The sequence below is a fragment of the Pholcus phalangioides genome, unplaced genomic scaffold, assembly GCF_987345545.1.
Source record: "Pholcus phalangioides strain wild (caught in Gottingen) unplaced genomic scaffold, Ppha-v1.0 ptg000024l_1, whole genome shotgun sequence".
Classification (NCBI taxonomy): domain Eukaryota; kingdom Metazoa; phylum Arthropoda; class Arachnida; order Araneae; family Pholcidae; genus Pholcus; species Pholcus phalangioides.
The window spans coordinates 28,301,288-28,317,353 of record NW_028301616.1 but is presented as its reverse complement, the minus strand read 5'-3'; the positions used below and the strand labels follow the sequence as shown (position 1 = coordinate 28,317,353).

General features: G+C 33.0%; 1 protein-coding gene across 1 annotated transcript in view; it reads left to right on the top strand.

The window, feature by feature from the left end:
- The window catches only part of Galphas (G protein alpha s subunit), a 45,729-nt gene extending 31,220 nt beyond the window's left edge, over positions 1-14,509 (top strand). The window contains exons 9-11 of the mRNA XM_089251391.1: positions 1,827-1,957; positions 5,789-5,856; positions 8,944-14,509. Coding sequence (XP_089107517.1) covers positions 1,827-1,957; positions 5,789-5,856; positions 8,944-9,090 — 346 coding nt within the window. The 3' untranslated portion in view covers positions 9,091-14,509. The remainder of the gene's footprint in view (positions 1-1,826; positions 1,958-5,788; positions 5,857-8,943) is intronic.
- Positions 14,510-16,066: the final 1,557 nt, after the last annotated feature.

The window sequence follows — 16,066 nt, the reverse complement described above, 5'->3', positions numbered from 1 at the left end:
CAGAAACTTTCATCATATACAATGATGAGATGGCCTGCAAAGAAGGATGTTGATTCCCTTTGTCTACCTTTCTGGCAACATCATTATGAAATCTCCATTCAGGATGGGATAGTGATGAGAGGCTGTAGAATCATCATTCCTCGATCACATCAAAAGGAAGTTTTAAATCAGATTCACGAAGGTCATCTTGGAATTACAAAATGCAGAGCTAGAGCCAGATGTTCTGTTTATTGGCCTGGAATAAGTAAAGAAATAGAAGAAAAGGTAAACAATTACACGGCTTGTATCCAAGAATCTAAGAACAGGCACAAACCTCTCATTCCAACACCATTTCCTGATATATCTTCTTTTAGCTGACTACTATTCTCGTTTTCCTGAAATTGCAAAACTTGATAGACTGACAGCTGCTGAAATCATAAACCATTGCAAGTCCATATTCGCTCGACACGGCATTCCAGATATTGTTTGATCAGACAATGGGCCTCAATTTGATCCAGTGCGAACATTGGAATTTCAAACATTTTCTAAAAGGTATGGATTCACACACATTTCTAGTAGCCCAAAGTTTCCTCAAAGTAATGAACTGGTTGAGTCAGCAGTTAAAAAACAGTTAAAATGCTGATTAAGAAGTCTGAAGATCCATACATTGCTTTGATGGCATATCGAGCAACTCCCCTAGAAAACGGATTCAGTCCAGCAGAGTTGCTGATGGGTAGAAGAATTGAAACAACTTTGCCAATAGCTAAAGGTCAGTTGCAACCACAAGCAGTGGATAGAAAAACCATCGAGGTCAAGGAAGAAAGGAGAGTTGAAAGACAGTGCCAAAACTACAACCAAAGACATGGTGTGAGAGATCTAAAGAAATTACAGGAAGGAGAAGAAGTATGGATAACTGACAGAAGAGCTACTGGTATAGTACTAAAAAAGACTTCATTCCCAAGATCTTATCTGATTAAGTCGGGAAATAACATCTATAGAAGAAATAGGAGACATCTAATCCCATCACCAAATTTCCACCCAGAGAAAGAAGAATCAGACTTTCCTTCATGAGAACACTGTCCTGCAGCAACTCCATCGAATTCGAGTGAAAACTCAGCTGTCAAGGTACCTTATGTCACTAGAAGTGGGAGGATGGTTCGCCCCCCCCCCCTAATAGGCTCAACCTATAAAAAAAAGGGGGGGGGAGATGTGTAGTAATCATCATCACCACCAGCCAAAGAATTGGGTAGTCAAAGCCGTCCGGATGGGAAGGGGAACTGACAAAACAATGTATATGCTCTGTGTGTTTGTGTATGTAATGTTTTTCTTGATTTAAATAAAGTGATAATACAACATTTTCCAAGCTTATTCATCCTTTGACCCTCTACTTTTACGAATGTATCTAATTCAAAATTCAATATAGAAATACTAGTTCATTTTGCAGTAGACTTTATATTGGGCTGTACACTAGTCTTGCCCCCCCCCCCCAATAAATATATCTTTAGATGGGCTCCCTTCAAGCAAGAGACAAAATGTTACTTCATATCTTTGTACAGAAGTTTGTTATTTAAATCAGATTTTTTATAAACTTCCCCTTTTAGTAATTCAGCGAATTTAGTAATTCGGCACAACCCTAATTCAATTTGTGGCAGATTGAGGAGAATCTGGCTGTATCTATGAACCTGAAAACAATTCTGTCCCTTCAATTTTTCTCACTGTAGCTGCTGATACGAGAGACTCCTTTACTACTAGGAGATAAAAATCTTAGTTTCATTCTTTTTTAAAAAAAATTATTTGCATTTTTAGTTTTTGATAAATTTGTATTGTTATAATTCGATTTTTTATAGGTGGTTACGTACAATATCTGTTATTTTGTTCCTTAACAAGCAAGATCTATTAGCAGAAAAAATCAAAGCTGGTAAATCGAAGCTTGTAGATTATTTTCCTGATTTTGCTCATTATCAGACACCTCCAGATGGTAAGCCCTCTAATTAGATACTTCTGGCATGTACTCTTGTTAGGTTGACTGTCTTGTTATATTGACTGTATTCTAAAATGTTCTTTTTTCTAAAGAAAAACTTCAACAGTAGTGTAGAATTTTCATGAATTTGCTGTAATTTTATTGGAACAATTTATTGACAATGCCATAATTTCTTGCAATAAAGCCGTGTCTCAAATACAGTTAGTAAAGTTTCCCCCGACTTCTTATCGGTCGTAGGTCCTCGGCTGTACCTCCACTACGATTCCAGGACGAAATAACTGGATTCTAGACTCCCAAAAAGAAGAAAACAACACTTTATATAATTTATTATCCAACACCACGAAACCGTCCTGTCTCTTCGGTACAAACTTTCACACTTTTTCTATATTTTTCGAATGTCTTAAAAACGTTCTCGTTTCTCTCTCTCGAGACTCCTGTTTCTCCTCGGCCTTTTTCCAACCTCTTTTCTCCTGAACCTTACACAGTTGATGCTGATTATGATGATACCCATCATTCTGTCAGAAGTGAATGGTATATCAAGGGGAAAAACATAGAATTGTCATAACACGGAAATGTTTGAGACTTACCATACAAGTCTGTTGTAATGGAACCATTGCTGTTAACCTTGGTTGTTATAACAAGGGTTGACTGTAGTTTTAGAAATTGATTTTTGGTTTTGACAGCTTTATCTATTTTTCGAACTGTTAATTCTTTCTTAATATTTCTAAACTTTCACCAAAAAGTTACAGACATCGCCTCTTAGAAATTTGAAATCAAAAACTATACCTTTGAATCAAAAGCTATATCAAAAATGTTATGAGCATTTAATGCTCATAGGTTTTCTGATTTGAAGCATCTCCAAACATTTTATAGATAATGGACTATTAATTGGATATTTTTGAAATATTCAAACAGCTTGATGGATGAATGAAATTTTTTCCAGCTGAAAAAAACTGGATGAGTTGGGGAGATTTTTATCTCTTCTACTTGGTCTCAAAAGATAGTGGTAGACAATACTCTGAGAGGACAATCCGGTATTATCTATATTAAGGATCCAATACTAACTGTTATTGTCATGATACCATTATTTTTATAAGATATTTTAGTTGGAGTGAGATCCAAGGTTTTTGTTTGATTTTATATTTTGTGTGGTTAATTACAGTGACATTATATATATATATATATATATATATATAAAGGGTGAGAAAGAAAGTACAGGGGGGGGGGTACCTCGGCTAATGAAGATAATTTACTCAGGAATTACATTTGTGTTAGCCGAAATGTGATTTTGCATAGGTTTGTACAGAGAATCATTTAATTTGTTTCTGAAAAGGCTTGAAATTTGAATATAAGTTTAAAAAAATGCTAAAGAAGCACTTAAAGAAAAGTTACCATGGCTGAGATAAACAGCTTCACTATTGGACGAAGAGAATTCAACGAAAGATAAAAAATCAAAATATAGTATCTTTTATTTTACATTATGCATGCTATGCAGTCAGGTTTATGAGTTATAGTGAAAAAAAGGGGGTGTGTGAGATGGGTGATATATATTCCTCTCTCACACACATTTATACATAAGTTCCTAGAATATCTCGACAATGTCAGTTTGTATGCAGAGTCTTTTCACTGAAACCATTCAAACTTCCAAATGAAGACATTTTTACTTTCTTTTTTAAATACATTTTGTTTCTTTTAGATTAGTCATGCATCTTACATAAAATGACTAAAAATCTTTCTGGAAGAGAAAGAGGGGTGTATCTGGTAAAGCAATTCCGGGGCAGAAATAAATTAATCTGGCTTGAGGAACAGATACTTGTTAGATTAATTTTGACTGCCACGTAAAATTTAGCCTGTGATGAAGCTGTTATATGTTAGCGTCGTCCATATGTATCCACGTCCACCAAAACATTCATTAGCCAAAATATTTGCAAGCCAAGGCACACATTAGTGGAGGTATTACTGTAGTGGCAACACATACATATATCACTGACTAATTATTGTATCACCTGCACATTGCTAGATTAATTCAAAAACACATACAGTCCATCTCAAAAGTTTAGACACTATAGATTTTTAACTGTGGGATGGATACGGTTTCAAACTTCGATTATTATTATTATTAGAATGCAAAAACCGACTTTAAACTTCAGCCATTGTCGAGGAAAATAAATTTCAGATTTTTTAAACTCAAAATTTTTAAAAATAGTTCTCAAAAGTTTAGAAAAACTTCCGACTATGTGCAAATTTCAAAGATTGCTTCTATATGGCGTATCAGAGACATGATAGTATAAAAGTGGAAAGCTATCGGATTGGTTTTCATTTAAAAAACATAGCAGAAATGATTGCATATTTTGTAAGATGAAATCCTTCGATACTTCATTGAAAGCAAAAAGGAAGGCTGCAAAAGCCATTGTTATTGCTTTGAGCAGATCAAAATGAAGTGTTTGATGTGTATTGACCTCCAGACCAACCATGCCCCCCCCCCCTTGTGTATTGACCCAACATGTGTCCCAAAAGCCAAAACCTGGTTGTGGTAGGCAATGCAGTACAAGTTTATATGAAAACAAAACCATGGATAGATAGACATATCATAGACAGATCAGAGAAGCTTGTATTTGAGTCATAAAAGAGTGGTTAGGAAATCGCCTGTCACAAGGAAGCACCAAAGAGAGGTGGAGAAGCTGAATTAAATAAATTGCTCTCTCCCAGCAGTAATAATATCCTGTACTCTTCATTAAATATATACTACACTAACATTTGTGGTGTTAGAGCAAATCTTGATCAATTATCAACTACTTTGGGTGATAGCATTGAAAGTATAAATATCTTTGTCTTGTCTTAGGTATAGATTTTTGATTATGAAACCAAATTTTTTAAATATTCCCAGATTTAAACTCTTTTCATGTTGTCGTCAATATAATAGTTCAGGAGGTATATTGGTATACATAAATGAATTCCTCAATTTTAATCAAATATCTTCAATATCAATGCATACTGCTGAAGGGATTGTCCTAGTTGAACCATCTTTAAACTTGACCATTTTATCTATCTGCAGATCTCACTCATTTCCAGTAACAGATTTTATCAATGAGTTGAAATTTATTTTAAATAATATCAAATTTAAAAATCTCATTATCATGGGTGATATCAATATTGTGTGTGTGTGACATCTTGAACACAGAAATCAAATATTTGTATCAATATATGGGCTATCTATGTAGTTTGGTATTTCAACCTTTAATTCAAAATGTAGCCATACCTCAGTCAGGTACATGTCTTGATTACATTTTCTTGCGCTACTCCCCAATAATTACTAATATTTATTCATCTATTTTTTCAACCAATCTAACAGATCATAACCGTATACTCTGCAAATTGTTATTCAGTAATATTGATGTAATTAGTAATAGTCAAAAACTAAAATGTTCTGCTAAAATAATTGGCTACAACAAGCTAATCAGGTACCTTCAAACTATACATTTTCATCAAATGCTATTGACCCCCAGTAACTTGTTCGATAATTCATATTCAAACTTCAAACAATTGTCACACAACCATACTAGATTGTCACACAACCATACTAGATTGTCACACAACCATACTAGATTGTCACACAACCATACTAGATTGTCACACAACCATACTAGATTGTCACACAACCATACTAGATTGTCACACAACCATACTGTAATATTGTACCCATCAATTATTCTTTAATCTTCATGTTCAAATGAAGTTTGTTAGAGTATATAATGTCACGTATTTCTATGACTTTTTTATTGCTATATATTATAAATATATGCGCTTGCATTTTCTTTTCCTCCTCAGCTGTCACTGATCAGGGTGATGAACCGGAAGTTTTAAGAGCAAAATACTTTATAAGGGATGAATTTTTGGTATGTTTTCTTTTATTAGATCGTTCTTGTTGAAGTTTATGTTTCTCCTTTTTTCTTAATCGGAAATTTTAATCATTTCTTGTGTGAGAGGTGAATTTTTGTACTTGAAAATCATTTTATGCTTTGGCTAGGCATAAATTTTCTCAACACGAATGGTTGACATCATCAGGATAATCAGTAAAACCTGGAACAAAAATTAATTTTTTTGTGGTCTCAGGTTGTATTTAAAGCTATGAACAGGTTGGCTAAACACTATTGCTATTGAATCAGCTGATCATTTGAAGGGCTTGCTGCAAATTATATATGCTTATATCAGTACCATATGAAAAGATCTGCAGCTACAAGAATTAAAGAACATGAAAGATGCTACAGATTTTGGGATGAATAGAAAAGTCAGCAGTGGCAAAGCATGATCCCAAGGCCATAGCAAAACCCATGTCATAGTAAATGCCAAACATTTTTTTTTCATTCATCTTTAGAGAAGCCCTAGGTTACCACAAATGCAATAACAGCCACAACAGGCGAGAAAAGACTGTGAAATTGAGCCGAAGTTTGATTCTGGTTCTCTCTCATAAGAACGATAACTTCTCCTGTAAACATCCAGCAGCAAGATGATGGTAGCAACCAATGAGATAGCAGTGCATTTCTCAATCAATCAGATTCTTCTTTCCCAAGGAACACATCTAATTTGCCGAAAGCCCTAGAACTGACCAGTCCAGAGCTGCAACTGGGGGGAGCAGGCAGGTTTCGTGCCCCGGGCGCCGGACCCGAGGCAGTTAAAATTTCATTCTGAAACCTCTCCTTCAACATTACAGGGGGGGGGGGGGTGTCAAAATGTGCGCTTGCCCTAGGTGACCAAGCATCTAGTTGCGGCCCTGGACCAGTCAATATGATAACAATAGTGCCAGCTAAGCTGTTCAGAGCGATAAATACAACCTGAGACACTGTTTTGATGTAGTAATGATGGGGGGGGGGGTTTGATGGGTTATTGCTACCCATTGGAACTCTGGTATCATTAATTATGGTTTTCGGGTTTCCCTTAACTACAGCAGGGAGACTGCTATGTCTCCACTCAGCGCTTCATGCTACTAATGTGTGTTATAAGAAAAATTGAAATGTGCGTGTATGCAAGGGGATCTGGGTTCGATTCCTGGAGGAGACAAATCATTTTTCTTTCCAAATATTAGTTTCAGCATAACATCCAGAAAATTCAATTTTTCAGTATATTTTGGACTGGAAAAAATACCATCTTTTAAAAATCTTGTTTGGAATAACTTATAGGCTTTTATGTTAAACTTCTCTCGATACAACAATATCCTTTACTATGATAAACCCCTCTTTAACGATATTTTTAAGAGGATTTTGAAACTGCTACAGCGTTTATTATTTTAATTTATTTTCTGCTTAAAATATCCTTCAGTATATTTTTAAACTCAACTTGCATGTTTCAATTCTTCTGAGGACGTCTAATAATATCGGTATTGGGCATTACCCAATCACCGGAAGTGTTCTGTATCAATACTTTTTGTGTGATACCCAGTGTATTGCAATAAACCCCTTTACAGGGGCAATACATCTAACAAAATTTCTTTCATCAGCTAATCAATTAAAATATTTTTCTGCAAATAAATACTGAAAAGCATATTTTTTGTGATACTAAGAACATCGATTTAGAAAAGTTGCCAACATTTTCGGCGCATAAGTTTGATGACACATGATGATAATGTTGCCTCTCAATATAACACACAATAATTTCTCTACAAACATCTTTTTTCTTGGTCCGGTATCATTATGTGTATTGAGGTTTTACTGTATTTTATGCAGAACTTTAAATAACATATCATCTGATCAATTCCCTAATCTGTATTATCCAAGATTTGTTATAGCAAGTACTGTACATGGTTTTTCCTCACATTTCTTTTACTCCCTCACTGTTGTTCTACTGCATTTCGTCGAGCTGAAAATTGAAGAAAGTATCCGCAAAGCCAAAAACTTCATCATCCTTTACCTATTCACTAAATATCACAGGCTATTTCTTTGGTTTACCCTGTCACCCCCGGGAGCAAATTTTTAAACTGTGTTATTAGCTAGCAGCAACCATATATGTAGCATTAGTCTCTCTGTCATCCTATTTACAAATGTTTCCAACCTGATAGTGTTATACACGAACAGAAAATCTGATTGATCCAAAAAGATATTTATGCTCATGTGTAAAGGCTTCTTTTTGGTATTTGATATATTTTGGTTTCTTACAAGGTTATACAAAGAGAACTGCCAGCTCTGAATGCATTGGGAAGGAAAATAAAGTACAAAACTAGTTTTTTTTAAACTCTTATGTATAAGAAAGTGGTTGTGGAAAGGTTGGCCGCTGACCTCATACAGTGCTATTGCAGTAATCTCTGTATATTCTTCTCCTTCAGTCTGTGCCTTCTGCCAGTAATAATGACCGTGCAGATACTAATATTTATCTCAGCATCTCGGTATGCTGTAGGCTTTATTAGCAGGACTACAAAGTCTTTGAATAGCTACCCTCGCAAAGATCAAGTACCAGCATTTTTTTTACATTTGATTTCTATGTGGCATAAACATAAGTCTCTTGTACCACTGGAAGTAGATGTCTGTTTAAATGATCTTATCATCAATGAACCCATCCTGTGGCACACCTCTGGAAAATTATTTTTTTAGAGATGTCTTCCAACAATAAGTTTTGTGCGAAGATGATGTAGGTGGTGGTGTGGCTTCAGATGGCCAAATTATCTATAAGCTTTTAGGCTTTATTCGTACGTTGGTTGTCGTGTGTAAAGTCAGTTTATTTGAACAACTATCTGTTGCTGTCCTTAGCATGATATTGTGCTCCTCTTCAATGTCACTATTCTCATTTGTCTAAATTTTTCTGTCTTTTTCAAAAATGCCACAGACTTTGGTGCATTTTCTTGTACATTATAAAAATATGTTATGGAAAAAATAATTGCAATATTGTTTTCAAATATAGTTGTTTTTTTTTTACATTTTTAGATGTATTGCTTGTATATAAAATTTCGATTTTCATTGCATCTCTCTGCAAATACATTTTTTTTCTACTTCTAGCGCATCAGCACAGCTAGTGGAGATGGCAAGCATTACTGTTATCCACATTTTACTTGTGCTGTAGACACCGAGAACATTCGACGGGTATTTAACGATTGCCGTGATATCATCCAACGGATGCATCTACACCAGTATGAACTGTTGTGATGCCACTTGCCACACTGTAGACCCTTATTCTTTTTTCCTCTTTTTTTCATTGTTTATACTGTTTGTGCAGCAATGGGTGGTTCATACCTGGGTGAATACACTGCCTGGAATGTATAAATTGAAGTCAGAGAGGTAAAGGTAAAAATATTAATATATATATATATGTATGTATGCATATGTATATAAATATAAATATATATATATATACATATATATACATATGTACCTATATATAATTAAAAAAATTATATATATATATATATATTATATATATAAAAAGCATTGTTTTTCTCAGCCTGCCAGTTTTTGATACCACCCGTCATTGTCATTCCTCAAATGCTGCACAACAGTGAATGACTGACCTTGCGAAGTTTGTGTGGGGGTTGAAACTAAAAGTGCTCGCTACCTTTGCTTGGTTGAAAGAATTACATTGTTATGTATTTAATAACTTGGCCACAAAAAAAATGCTCTCGAATGTAATGGATGTTTAGCCTGGCACAACATTTTACGTTTTATTGAATTCACATTTCCTTCAATATCCATGACTCATTAGATTTGTGACTGTGCAATGTTTCAATATATAGTTTGAAAAAATATATATTGTTATGGAAAAAAAAGAAGAAAATCTGAATTAGTAATACTATGAAAAAAAAATTGCTGTGTTACTAATTTGTAATCCTAAGCACTTGCATATATAAATGTGTGAGGCTTGGTAAGATGTTACAAGAAGGCTGTGTGTGTGTTTGTATGTGGGGGGAGGGTATGAATTGAATCGACTGTAACATGGACTTCTCTGTGATGCGCAAGAATATGCATGTTGCTTCAATTATCTAATTGAAACAGAAGCCCGAAATAAATAAAAAAATCAATATTATCTTTATTTTTTTTTTCCTTCAGCAAAGAAGCTTTCGCGCTGAGATGATCTTTACTAAACTTTTTTCTTTCTTAATTGGAGGATAAAACTGATTAGTTGTGTCAGTGCTGTTATTTTTCCCCCCTTTAAATAATTTCAATATTATTCTAGCCAAGCTCCACAAAGTCCAGAGTCGTAACAAATTTTATAATTTTGATTTGCCTGTCGCTGAGATTTATGTGTGCGTGCTCGTGTCTGTATTGCTTTTTTTTTCTTTTTCTCCAGAATTAGATTTGAGGATTTGGGGCATGGTTTATATACATACACAAATATATATATATATTACACACATATATATATATATATATATAGTTTAGTCAATCCAGAATAAGAATTGGAAAAAAAAAAACGATGGACATTAACAATATGAGAAAAAAAAGTGTCTCTGGAAAGGACCACTGTATGGTTCTTGCAGTCCCTCCTCCTCCTTATGTGTCTCAAAATTTGTTGTTGTTGTGTGGACTGCATTTTCCTTGTCGTTTGAATTGCACTTAGTGTGTCGGTGATGTTTATGCTTATTTCCTGTCCTTGGCATTGAGTATGTGTAAAAGACGTTGTTGTTGTATATCCTTCCTACTTTTATTAAGAATGGTTGAAGCCAGTTTTTTTTGTTTTGTAAAAAAAAACGGGACAAAAAAATATATAATGTGAACCAGCCCGGCTTTGTGGTATTTTTGCCGCTGTTTGTTTCCCATAAAAATAAAATTCTACTACTGTGACTTTTTTTTGTGTGTCAGAAAAAAAAATCTGAATATTTGGTTTTTGTTTACTATGTACGCATATTATTAAATATAAATATACACACATATATATCAGAAAAGAGAGAAAAAAAGAAGAGAGATATAAAGACCATGTAGTTATACATTTATTAGCTTAGTCTAGTCAGCTGCTATTTTAGCTTTTGAATATTAATTAGTTTTTATGATTCGTTGAGCAATAGAACTAATTATTTCATGAGTTCTTAGTGTTTTTGCTAGTGAATGTATTCATATCTGGATAGTATATTTATTATTTTAAGAAACTTTTTTTTTATGTATTGTTTCGGAATTGCTATACATGCGGAAATAAAAAATATTTGCATTTATAAATGGGAAAATGGGGGAAATAATATAGAAAATTGAATCATTTTATTGCTTGAATTCTTATTCATGCATATATATCAAATGTTCCTGCATCTCTTTCTTTGTGGTTTAAACTTTTCTTATTTTTTTGTGGCAATTACTAAGAATTCTTTTTATATTTTTCGCATATATCTTATACTCAGTAAATACCTTTGTTGCTTTAAACATACGGATTGTATTAAGTTTTCCTTACATCTTTCTCTAAAAATGTCATTTGAATTTAAAAAAAAAAAAATTTTTTTCTCCCATTATATACATGCCATACTGTAATGAAAAAAAAAATTGTTCATCAGCTGTGGATTTCAAGTAATTCTGGATCAATTGTTTTTTTTTTGTGTATTGAGTTTATTGAATGTTTTTTATTTGTTTTTTTTTTCTTCTTTGTTTCGGATGTGGCAATCATTGAAGAAAGTGAAATATTTTGACTCCAAGTCGATTTCCTTGTATTATAAAAGATGCACGAATGTTTTGTTTGTGATGCGAATGCATTTAAAGATATAAACATTTGAATGAACAGTCATATGATGCAGCTAAGATAAAAAGTGTCTTAATATTTTGGTCAAGTGCATTTGTTTTATTTAGTCATGGCCTGAGTTTTTCGTTTGAGTGTTTTTTTTTCTCCGCCCCTCTCTCTCTTTTGATCAGGCCAACAGTCAAATATATTGTTTTTGTTGTATTTGTGCAATTATTTTACATACAAAAAAGAAAAAATTATATTGGATTTTATCAAAAAAGTTTGACTAATTTAACATGGGTTCCAGTGTTTTCATTACTTTATAAAATACATTAGTGTCCTTAATTTTGTATGAAATTAATCAGAATAATCAATTGCATAGGACAGTTTACTATCAACATCATCCATGTTTCAATTAATTTAATGCATTTATTGAAAAATAAATTATGAGGAAAGGTGTGCGTGCAGAGCTGTTCTACTCACATAATAATATTATCGACTTGTTTTCTTTTATTGTAAGTATAGATTCAGAGCACCAGTGACATACTTTCTTTGCTTTTCCTGAAATTTCTGCTTTAAATTTGAAATTTTGAAAGGAACTATTTTGTTGAAGTCTCTGTTATAACAGGGATTATCAAGTGATTATCTCTTGATGCAAATGTACAATGAGGTAGCGATCCTGCTTAAATATTAAACTGATTGTATTTCTGATTTGTGGATATCAAAGAACCACTATTATAAGCTTAGCATGATGAACTGATCCCTTGAAGGTAGTAGGGTCAAAGTGTATTAATTAAGATGTTATTATTCTAGTTTGAAAGCGGTTGTATCAGTTTCTGTGTAAAAAAAATGTTTTTGATAACTGATTCTGATTGTCCATTTTTTAGAGTTTTTCTTCCCCGTGTTGATCGACATGTTCAAATAATTGTAATAAGTTATTTCCTCATCTGTTAGTTCAGTCAGTCTATGATAAGAATATTTTAGGTGCAATTAACATTATGCAAACTGTTACTGCGTTTGCAACTTTTCCTTACATTTATTCTTCCTGTACAGTGTTTAGACCATGTAAACAATTTTGAACTGTTATGATGCTTTTTTTTTGTTCACTTATTTGTAATGGAATTTAAAAAAAATGATTTTGGCTAATGGAATAAATATACAGAGAGATTATTATATATATAATTTTTATATCAAGATTTTAATTATTAATTTATGTTCAGAAGTTTGAATTCATAATTTTTTGTCCATCTGACCCAAGCAAATTTTTTGTTGATGCTTGTATTGTTTGATATGTATTATGCAGTTTTTTTTATTGTTTTAGAGAGCAAATCAAATTTTGTTTTTCACTAAAAACTGAAATTTATTTACTTAAACTTTTTGAACAACTATTTTTGAATTAAAAAAACAATTGCAGCATTTATAAGTTAGTTCTTTTGCTTTGTTGGGCCCCACATTTTTTGTCAATTTCTAAACTTTACTCAAAATAGGGAATTCTTTGTACTTTTAGTTAAATATTTCAGTTTCTTGCATAAGAGAAGCCCCAGACTTTGCTGCAAAACAGTAATCTAGGGAAATCTTATTCCATCCTTCTAGTCTTGATGCCTCTATCATACCATTTGCAACAGAAATAAACTTTAAAACATAAAATGTTAATCATGTTTATCAAATTTGATACTAAATACTTTTGGAATTTTGACAACTTAACATATCATTTAGTGCGGTTTCACCATTTTCAAATTTGTTATTGACATGCATTGATACTTCCAAGATGCAGAATGTTTAAAAATAAATTGAATTATTGAATTAGAGAGCTGTTGCTTCTATGAAATTTTCCAAAATATTGAGACTATTTCAATAATAAAACATATTGTAGAATTTATGTAGATAAATCTGGCAATAAACTGATTGTAGATAACTCATATAATCACAGACCCAATTTTTAGTTGGCCATATATAGGGGTTAAGATGAATCATGAATAACTTTTTCCCCTCTTAAATAAAAGGCTGTTTGGATGATTGCAATTCTTATTATGCTCCCTCTATAATTCTAGTTACAAAAGAATGACAAAATTTCAATTGCTTTCTTTTTCAAAGTTTATCTTTTGTTTATCGCTGTGACATTCATGTCACCTTACCTTCTGTTTTAATTTAAAGTTTTGAAACTATGTATGATTTTCAAATTTATCGCCTTGTGTAACTTCTACTTTTCCAATAAATTTGGAAACAATGCATCGTTCTGTAATAAAAGCTGTTTCATTTTGATTGTCAGGTGGGCAAAAATTTATATTACACCAAAAACACGCTAGTGATGTATGTTTTCGGCTTATGGAAGATCTGTTTATATGGGCATTATGAAATAAGTGCAATATGAACAATGTTTTATTTTTTTTCCTTTATATGTATATTGAAATATGTTTCATTTAAGTAAGGATTTTAAGTATAGGCATTTTCTTTTAAGGTTTCAATATAAATAACCCTCTTTTTTTCCTTATCTGGTCCTAAAATAGTTTGAATGTTTGATTAAGCTACAAAATAGATTAACTGGAAGAATATATATAATTATATATACTTGAGCTGCAGGGTGAAATTGCATTTATCAAAAACTAATGATATAAATTTAATCAAAAATATTGGGGGGGGGGGGGGAGGGAAATATTATTAGATTTAGTTTTCTTTTTCTTTTGGAAAAATTTCTTCTTCTTCGGTGTATTCTGTTTTATTTTTCTTCTTCTTCTTCGGAATATCTTAAGAAATGTGGTTCATGGGATGTCCTTTACTTTTCTGAATTAGTATTTCAATCCAATAGGTACTTGTTCAGAATGCGTTGCAAAGTATAAAAAAAATTGCAACTGTCTGCAGTAATTCAGTTTTAGTACTTCATTATATGTTGACTGCTACGTTTTCACAGAAAATAAAGTTGTTTTCACCAAACATGTTGCTTTTTTTCCTCATTGTATATTTTACATTTGTTCTTCTAGTATAGTGGCTATTACCTTTTTATTGCATTACATCCCTAGCAAACTTCTATTTTAATTTTCTCTCCCAGAAACTTCCAATTTGCAATCTTTCACCTCAATGCACGGCCCCCACAGGGCTGACAGGGCTCCAGAATGATTATTATCACTTTAGATTTTTTACACTATAAATTAACCATAGATGGTTTGGGGGAGCCCGCCAACGATCCCAGCATATGGCCCTGTTGTAGAATGTGGGGGGGGGGGGGGACATGAGTCAATGCGTGTGGAATAAATAAGTCTTATGATGGGGTATTTTCAAGAGGTTACAAACCACTGTTCTAGTAAATTAAAAGTGGAAAAATCTCATGTTACATGGTAAATGAATGGCTGTCTGGAAGAAGGAAATATGTTACATTTTTTTCCGAATCAGTTTTTTTTAAAAGTATGAAATTTGATGCAACTCCACTGTGATAGTTTTGGTGTCCAAAACTACCAGTAGACTATCTGTACTTTTTAAAAGTTGAAAAGTGGAAGAAAATATGATTTCTGCAGCGATTGCAACCTCAAAATGTTTTCTGTAAAATTTTGAAATTGTAACATATGTTCTTCTTCCAGACACCCATTAAAATCACATACACTATAAATTTATGGTTGTTTTCTCATGTGTGAAGCTGGAAAATGAACTGCAACTGACAATTATCACTTATATCAGAATTTTAAATGAAATTTATTATGTCAATGAATGTGATTTGGGTTATCCATGTTCTGATAGTTGTTACAGGGACCCATTCATAATGAAAGTTTGTGGAAGTACATACACCACTTATGTTGTAACTGGGATTATCTTTGAGCATGGAGCCCTTCGGGACCAGAGGCATGTGCAGAAGGCTCATGGGGGCTCATGCCTCCAAGACAATTGAAAACTGAAAATATTTTCAAATAATTTTTGTAAAAAAATTTAAATAAGAAAAGAAAATACCTTTATAGCTACCTTAACCAATTTATATTAAACTAAAAGCTTTTTGAAGGTTTTTTAGCGCTCTAAGCGGTTTTTAAAATTTTCCAGATCCGCATTATAACTGTGACATTTTTAAATCACTAACGCTTTTAGAAATTGTCAGTTATTTTCAAGAAGAATTTTTGTTTTGCTGATTCAAGCTGATAAATGTCCCCCCTCCTTTTTTACCAAAATAATAATAATAATAATATTAAAAAAAAGCAACGGAAGAGCAAAATTATTTATGCTGTACACAATAATACTATTCTACCATGAAGGGAAAAGAAAAACGCCCTTCCGCTATCAGACTTTGAACAAAAGCTGACCCGATTGGCAGTTGATTGGCAGGATGGGGAGGGGAAGGAAAGCATGTTATTCGGAGAAGAAAACATTCAACGGCTCGGGGTTGCCCTTCTGAGAGAGTCTTAAGAACCTGAGATATTTCGGGATTGCCGCTGTAAGGGTTAAACCTTCTAAGCGGTGTTGTCGAGACACTTCGTCTCCTTAAACCTTTTCTCAATATCCATTAGTATG